This window comes from Salminus brasiliensis, chromosome 1, assembly GCF_030463535.1.
Source record: "Salminus brasiliensis chromosome 1, fSalBra1.hap2, whole genome shotgun sequence".
In the NCBI taxonomy this organism is placed as follows: Eukaryota; Metazoa; Chordata; class Actinopteri; order Characiformes; family Bryconidae; genus Salminus; species Salminus brasiliensis.
In genome coordinates, this window is record NC_132878.1 from 88,613,987 (window position 1) to 88,622,499 (window position 8,513).

The following is an 8,513-nucleotide window of genomic DNA, read 5'->3' on the forward strand; positions in this document are numbered from 1 at the left end:
GGCAGCGGTTCTTATCAAAATGTCAGGATGAATAGACCAGTAGAAATGCTCCAAAATTACTCCTAGTGTAAACTAAGGTATTTTCCATTGCCCTGTATAGTTGTCACTTTTGGAGGTTTTTTTTTTTTACTTGGCAGTGATTTTATAGGATTTTTATACAAAGAAAAAAAAGATACATAAAAAAAAAGAACACAACCACTAGTTTTCATCTAAATTTATTGTTGTCTTCAAACAAGTAGAAAATATATTTTCTGTCTAAATCAAGCCACAGCCTATTAAAACAGTTTTCAATTTTTTGTTTTTTTAAATTAAAAGCATTGCACAAGGCCTATGGCTCTGGGGAATAAAGCTTTAGCCACCACGGCGGTGTGAACAAATTCAAATTTAAGGCTCAGTAGGATTCGCAAAGTCACCTCCATGATGGTCCCCGGTCATATTCCCATTATCTGAAAAGAGTGTTACTGAGCCTTACAGTGATTCTATATGAGAGGTTATAAACGCACTGCAGTTAACACTACTAGTGACAAATGGAAGAGCAGGAGACAAACGGTTGCACTTCGTAAAACACATTCATAGGAGAAAAGTAAAGTAGCATACATAGCACTTCCCACTCTAGAAGTCATCTCCCTCTTCGTCTTTGCCTAGGTTGATCTTTTTTTCTTTTGCTATGGTAAGCGAGTTATGGAAAGGACAGATGATTGAAGGTGTTAATTTTAAGACAATACTTAGGAGCTTGTACTTCTTATCTGTTGTTTACAATTACACTAAAAAGGTGCAGAATCACAGGGACGACTCCAGAGGGTCGCAAGCTAAGCAAATAATGCTCACCAAGAGTTCAGAACAAAACTCCTTTAAAGTCTGACTAGTATAATCAGTTCGGATCACACACACAAAAAAACTGTACGAGCAATCTACTTGGGTCAAGTTGGGATTCGTCATCATAAATACAAACTTATAAAAACGCGTAAAACTACTTATAAAATACAACAGCAAAATGTATATACAAAATGAGCGCTCTTCTGCCATCATCTCAACAGCTGAAACATGCACTATTGACATGGGGACCCAAGGGGGCCTGTTTAGAAAAACATTAGAAATAGTGCTGTGTGTTCTTGGGGGGAGGAAAATAATTATAATAGTTAAAATTTCATAATTAAAAAACAATCAATCAAATACCGTATACCATGCTACATGGTAAATAAATTATCCATCATGTTCTCAATCTTCTCACAGAAAAGCAAAATCACAATTTTTAGCTACCATATTTTTTTTACTGAATCTTGTGTGTATTAGTAATAAGGAAACCCCAATTCTAATAAACTGATCATTCATTTGAGAAGTTTGCCTTTTCGGGTAGCCTAAAAAATAGGTTAGAATGATTATTTCAAGTGTGAAGCTCTGCTAAGCTCATGAAAATGTGGGTTAGGCCTCTGGTACACGTGATCAACATGAAGTACAAACACATTACCACATCTACCGTTTTGTAAGAATCGGCAAACCGGGGGGAAAAAACCCACGTACGCCTTATCACAAACTGAGAAAAGGGTTTTTTAAAAGAGTCCAGTCGAAACAGTGAGGGCTGAAACACACAGCCCCACGCCCCTCCTTTTGTCCAGGCACTGGTAACAGTCTGCTAACAGTCTTGTGCTGTCATACACCATCATCTCAAACCACAAAACAGAAAAAACAAACAAAAAAAACTCAATCCTGGCAAACTTGACCCACGCCACGCCATGCCACGCCAGTCACGATGCCAGAGCGGTGAATGCTGGTCCAAGTCACAGCTCGTCATTAATTGTGCTGAATTAATGTCGATAGATCAGTCAGTCGACAACTGATGGTGGTGATTATCGCAGTCTTCTAAGAACATAATATTGTCTACATTTGATATTCCATTTTTTTAGCACTAGATGCCATTAAATGGCTTAAAGGCATGTTTTGTCTCCAAAATACCATTAAATACAAGGTGCCCAATTGTGTGTGTATAGATGTCTCTTTCTCTTGAGAATACATGCACTGGTATTTGCTTACTTCTTCCATAAACAGGGAATTGTTAACATTCAGGAAAACTTTGGCACCATGAACACTCCCTGGGGCAGTGGGAGGAGCCATGTAATACAAAACCAAAATCTGCCACCAAAATCTCCACAAAAAAAACTTCTCTTGATTACAATCTCTACTTCCACACCAAAGTAAAGTCAAATTGCACTCCAGGTTAATAGACAGGCCTCTATTTCTGATCCAGATTCTTAATTTTGGGTGCAAGACTGTTCACACTTGAACAGAACACGCAGATTTCTGAACTTTGGGACAAAATCGGTCTCTTCAAAGGTGAGGAAACAAAGACTAAGCGCAGGAAGATTGAAGGAGAAGGTGAGAAATGTAAAAGCGATGCAAGCAGGATTAGTCAGCATACTGTAAATCGGTCTTTGTCGTCAAAGTTCTTCTTCTTCTTCTTCTTCTTCACTAACCTTTCGAAGTACGGTTTCCACAGATAAAAATGAGCTGACCTAATAATAGAAAAAATTACTGATCCTCAGACCCAGACAAGGTTTTTCTAACACTTTGTGGGGGCTCCCAAGATTCGCTGTCATCTGTCTCCTCGTCGTCATCCTCCTCATCGTCCTCACCATCTTCTTCGCCAGCAGCTGAAGGTCCTTGCTCTTCACCCGCTATTTCGTTCTCCCCCTGCGACGACTCCTCTTCTTCCTGCTCGTTGCCCGTGTGGTCTTCAAATGGGTCAGCGCCCATGTCCACCTTCCGGCAGACCTCTGCAAACCACTCCCTGACCTGCTCGTAGCTCATGTTCGACTTGGCTACCAGCTCGTCCAGGTCCTGCTCATTCAAGAACTTGTGCTTCAAGTAGTATTCCTTTAAAATATCTTTTCCCGTCTTGAACTTTATTGGCGGAGACTTCTCCGAACCCGTGGATTTTTTGGCTTTCCTGCTGCGAGAGCGCCCCCAGCCACGATTCCGGATCCTCCGCTTTCTGCTTTTGCTACCGTTCATGCCTTCCACATTTCCACTCTGATAATAGAAGTACCATTTAAGGTTGCCATTCTTCCAGGCGTAGCGCGTGTCTCCGAACCAATTGACAATGTAAGGACGGGGAAGCCCGCTCTCCTCAGCTAGCTGGTCGTATTCTTCGGCGGAAGGCCACTGAGTACGCACAAAGGCACTCTTGAGAACATGGAGCTGCTCTGGAGTTTTCTTTGTTATCTTCTCCTTGGACAACTTTTTTGCTCCAGGTGGAGTCTGGCTACGTTTACCCTGGGAGCTTTCGCCATCGGCCCCATCGTTCTTTTCAGGTGACTCAGAGACAGGGGTTTTTCTTTTCTCCGTAAACCAGGCATCTATCTCCCGTCTGGTGAGCTTGGTTTCAGCCCTCAGCCGGCTCAGCTCTTCATCCGAGGGGGTATCGCATTTCTGGTAGCTCTCCTCCAAGATAACCAGCTGCTCTGGGGTCTTCTCCTTAAACTTCTGCAGAGTAAAATCTGGAAAGGGGTTCCAGGTTTTGGAGCGAGTTTCCTTTTCTTTGATGGGTGACATGGTCGGGGATTGTGGAGTCTCATCGCTCGAGTCGATGATGATGGTTGTGCTGCTGCTACTGCTGTTGTTGTTGTTGGCCCGGCCGCCGTCATGGGGGATGGTGTAGTGGTTGTTTTTGGAATTGCGCTGGTTGTAACGCGTGTCGCTAAACCACTTCTTGATCTCGCCTTTGGTGAGGTTTGTGAGCTTCATCAGCCTGGCTATCTCAGAATCGCTGGCAAAGTGGTTCTTCAAGTAGCTGGCTTTCAGTTCGGCCAGCTGCTCCTTCGACTTCTTAGGCCTCAAGCCAAAGTGGTCGGTGCTGAGGGCAGAGTTCTCCTGAGGGGTCAGTGATGGTGGCTGGACTGTGGTGGCTCTCTTAGTTTCACTAACGGCAGGGCTGGTCTGGTTGCTCGTGATCTTGGGTGCCTGACTTTGATGGGGCATTCCTGCCACTGTCAGCGTGATGGGGGTGGTGACCGGTAGGCTGTTCGCAGTGCCGACCTGCGTTAGGACCAGGCCTGGCTGGCCTACAATTTGGCAAGTCTGAAGGATAGACTGTAGACCATTGGTGGCAGACAGGTGGTGGGCTGGAATGACTGTGATGGTCTGAGGCACTGTGTGAACTGTGCCATTGAACTGCTTCCTTCTAGCCTCCTCAACTTCCTCCGGTGTCCAGCTCACACCGTGCTTCAAACGCTGAGCCGAGAACCAGATCTTTATCTGCTCCTCGCTGAACTTGGTCTGAGCTGCAAGACCCATGATTTCAGATGCAGATGGGTAGGGAAACTTCTTGTAGGTGTTCACCAGCAGTGCGTTGGAGTCCATGGCTGCATTGTAGGTGGGAATGCTGCTCAGAGGAATCAGGAGTTGAGCTTGCGCATTCTGCTGGGCCTGCAGGGCTGACAGGACTTGGGCCAGGCCAGCAGGGAGCACCGTGGCAGGGTTCATAACTGGCTTCTTTTGCTCAGTGGGCACTGAATTAGGAATGCTCACAAGCACACCTGGCTTTGCTGACTCAGAAGGAACTGGGTTCATCATTTCGGCTGTGACGGAGGCACCCAAAACAGAAGCCTCCATTGGTTCTGGATCCCCCTCACTCTCGACCAACGCATCACTCTCATCGGTCCCTTTGAGAGACACAGCTATTCTCTTGGATTCAGGCTTGCTTTTCTTTTTCATGATGGGGGTTTTGCTCAGGGAGATTCCAGTGACTGAAGGGTCTTCACTCTCCTCCATCTCCGGTTGTGCAAAACTTCCTTCAGTGGTCAGATCGGTGGCCGACTGTTCCACAGTGGTTTGACTGGGGCGTTTTCCTGCAGAATGGCTTACACCGTCCTCATGGTCTGGAAGGTAAAAACATAGCTTTCCATGACATTTACATTACATTTGTACATCAATGACAAGCATGCATGACCGAATGCTGTACAAGGCCCAGGTTGAAATGCAGCCAACAAGGGTTAATAAGGTTTAATTTTTTTATATCAGGTCTAGGTACCTCATGTCATTAAACTTAAGGTATAGCTTTGCAACAGTTTCTTCCTCTTTTTAAGGATATAAATTATAAATGACATCACTTTGACATTGTACTGATCTGGGTCTATCTCTCAGAAGCTGTGTACACCTTGCATGAACATGCAATTGTGGCAATTGGATCACTTTCAGGTTTCATGACGGCATGGTAAGTCAGGTCACACTGCATTTGTATTGCGATCAGGTCACTCAAACCACATTCAGAGGTAGTCATATGGATCTTTTTCCTCATTTAACACAAGCGTAAATGAGTGACAAACAGGCCCATGGATAAACAAGGCAACACAACATAGAGGATACACAAGGCAAGAGTTATTCCAAAAATAAAGGCATCCCAAAGGCATCCAAGCAAGAAGGTAAACCTGGATCTCGCCAAAACACATTTAGAGAGAAATGGACATGGAATACGTATTAACAGATACAATCAATAGCTCCAGTCCATCGCAGGGTATCACACACATGGGCAATTGAACACAGTCAATTCATCTACCATGTGTGTTTTAGAGTAGTGGGAGGAAATGTGAGCACTTGAAGGAAACCCATGCAGACATGAGGAGAACACACCAAACTAGTGACAGACAGTGATCAGAGCAAGGATCGAAACCACAACCCCAGGCCCCTGGAGCTGTGCGGCAAACGCACTACCTACTGTGCCACGTGCCACCCAAATACAGGCCTAGATCACTAAAAACGACAAGCTTGTATTAAGGATACCAACCCTCACCTCCCTCAGTTTCCATGGGAACTGCCGCTCCTTCTGCAGGACTTTCTGCAGCAATCTCGGCTCCTTCCTCCCCTGCCAGGGTCTCCATGTCTGGATCCTGCTCCACATCAGAGGGAAGCACCATGCAGGGGGTTGTAGACTTCCTTCTGCTTGACATTGCGTTGGTGGCACCAGAGAGGCTTTGAGAGGGGCAAAGACTGTCTGAAGCGGCCTAAGCGCCAAGAAATTGCATTCACATGCTAAACTGGAAAAGAGAAGTAAACAATACAGTTAGGTTAGTTTATAATAGATCATCTGAAACATGTCATGGAGAAACATGTACTTCAGATCTCTACCCATCTCTGTTTGAACCATTTTAACCCTTTAAAGACTCATATTTGAGTTTTTAGGACATCTACAACATAGGTGTGATAATTACATGAGTAATTATCTTAAATCATTAATACAAATATATTTTTAAAGAATCAAGTCAAATAAAACTTAGGAAAGAATTAATTACATAAAAAACAACATGCACCATGGTGGATTTCCATGCACTGCATTCATCAGACAAATACATACGGATATTAAAAATGACAACTCGACCAGCCACTTTATTAAAACTACCTCCTTGTTTCTACACTCACAGTCCATCATGTCAGGTCCACTGACCACATAGGAGCACTGTGTAGTTCTGTAATTACTGACTGTAGTCCAGCTGCTCCTCAGCATACATTTTTAAAGCCTCCTTTTGACCTGTTCTTTAATGGCCGGACCACCACAGAGCAGGTATTTTTGGGTGATGGGTCATTCTCAGCACTATAGAGACACAGACATGGTGGTGGTGTGTTAGTATGTGTTGGGCTGGTGCAGGTGGATCGGACACAGCAGTGCTGCTAGCGTGTTTAAACACCTCAGCATCACTGCTGGACTGAGAACAGTCCACCAACCAGACATAATCCAAACAACAGCAACCCTGTGGGCAGCGTCCTGTGTCCAATGATGAAGGACTAGAGCAAAGGTCTCCAAATCTGGACCCTGAATCCGGAAGTCCAGGAACAGAAACTGGACTGAAGGTCCAGATTTGGAGATATGGACTAGAGGATGTCTAACACAAACTGTACAGCAACAGACTGTACAGCTTCTGTCTCAGACTTTAGATTTGCAAAGTGTCCCAACTAGGTAGGGGTGTTTAGTAAGGTGTACAATGGATGGAAACAGTGTTTAAAAACACCAGCAGCACTGATGCGTCTGATCCACTCAGACACTGACAATGTAAACAGAGAAACAGGTGGTCTACAAACCCTTACTGTAGAACTACAAGGTGATCCTATATGCTACATTATATATGCTATATCCTATATGAGCTGATATATTGGACAAAGAGTGTAGAAACATGGTCCTGGTTTTAATGAAGTGGATGGTCGGTGTATGTTTTAGATTGTTTAAAAAGCGTATTATTTAATTTATTTTTATTTTATTATTCTTTGTCAATGTTTTTTTAAGACTTAAAGTCGTTAAAAGTTAAACATACATATAAAAAATATTAACACCAAAATAAACGAGGTTCAAGTTGACATGGTCCTCGAATTACCAATTCCACCTTAAATGGTGCAGCAGCTACAGTCCGGCCCCTGTGGCGCCAGAGAGCAACTCATGCACGATTTAAGGTGGAACGGGAAATTGTAACAAGAAGTCAACTTCAGCTTTAACATGTTACAGGTTGCTTCACTTTACAAAAAGACGCGCTTATAGTTTGCTAAACAAAGCAAACCCGCCAACACTTTCACATAAACTGAACTTACACCGCACCAACGTGTTGCTGCCTGTCACCCGCTGTAACGTTAAGGCTGCGCGGAGGTGGGCTGAGCGTGATGCTAGCGGCTCTAACTTACCGGGGTCAGCAGCAGCAGCAGAACCAGGGAGAGTCTCCACGTGAACGTTAGCTAACCTTAGAGCTCACCAAGCACTCCGGCTGCGCTGCAGGTCGGCCGGCCACCTGCCTTCAGAGCTCTATGCGGCCTCGGACCGCAGTAATAATGTGGGTTAAGTGAACGTTAGCTTGCTGGCTAACGGAGAACAAGGAGGAGGAGGAGGGAGGGGGCAGCGTTTTTTCCTCCTCTCGCCACAAAACGCTGGATGTGGCTCTCCAGATGCAGCGCTGAGCCGCTCTGCGAAACTCTCCACTGCTTGTTGATGCGGGTCCGAGCCTAGAAAGCACGTCTGACATCAACGTTAAAGCCAATTTGCGCTCATTTGAACGATCAGGCGTCTCCGCTGTCAATGTGTTAGCTACGTGTTTACGTCATAGGGAGGCGACTCCCCGTCGTAACTTGGGGAAAAGGTGAGAAAAACCGAGGGTATTAATCGCACACGGACACGCAAACGAAGCCAAGCGGTGTGTAAGATCACCTTCTGGTCCGAGCTATCGGTCAAACCGTCAGCCGAGGTCCAGATCCAGTCGTTTAACTGTTGGAAACTTCCGAGCTTCACCAAAACACGTAAGCGAGCGGTGAGACCCGGCGTGGTCACGTGACTCGCCGCATCTCTGAGCAGGCAAGTGGAAATTCCCCCTCCACGAGCTGACGTTCATGCTCTTCATGCTTTTCTCTCTGGCTTTGATATGATTTCACCCACCCGCAGAGCAACAGTCTGCCCCACACACTACCAGTGTGACTCGGATTTAGTTGTTGTGCTTCAGAAGTTTCAGAAGAACATAACCCTCCTACACCCAGGAGCTTCCGAGGGA

The 8,513-nt window shown here is 45.1% G+C and overlaps 1 protein-coding gene across 3 annotated transcripts; it reads right to left on the minus strand.

Annotated features, from left to right (window-relative positions):
* Positions 1 to 199: 199 nt before the first annotated feature.
* LOC140566329 (zinc fingers and homeoboxes protein 1-like) lies at positions 200 to 8,281 on the minus strand. Of its 3 annotated transcripts, none has more exons than XM_072692281.1 (3): positions 8,177 to 8,281; positions 5,786 to 6,029; positions 200 to 4,874 (listed from the first exon to the last, which is right to left on the minus strand). In XM_072692281.1, the coding sequence occupies exons 2-3, from the start codon at positions 5,940 to 5,942 to the stop codon at positions 2,527 to 2,529; spliced, it is 2,505 nt and encodes an 834-aa protein (XP_072548382.1). In that variant the 5' UTR covers positions 5,943 to 6,029; positions 8,177 to 8,281; the 3' UTR covers positions 200 to 2,526. The 3 variants fall into 3 exon arrangements, with proteins under 3 accessions (XP_072548382.1, XP_072548383.1, XP_072548381.1); XM_072692282.1 differs by having other exon boundaries at positions 5,786 to 6,024; positions 7,660 to 8,281; XM_072692280.1 differs by having other exon boundaries at positions 7,660 to 8,281.
* Between the last annotated feature and the right edge of the window lie 232 nt (positions 8,282 to 8,513).

What these genes read in the sequence shown, in the direction of transcription:
- LOC140566329 (XM_072692281.1), bottom strand. Translation starts at nt 5,942, where the DNA reads ATGTCAAGCAGAAGGAAGTCTACAACCCCCTGCATGGTGCTTCCCTCT. An exon ending in TCCCATGGAAACTGAGGGAG is followed by an intron (nt 4,875 to 5,785) that starts GTGAGGGTTGGT and finishes TTTACCTTCCAG; the next exon opens with ACCATGAGGACGGTGTAAGC.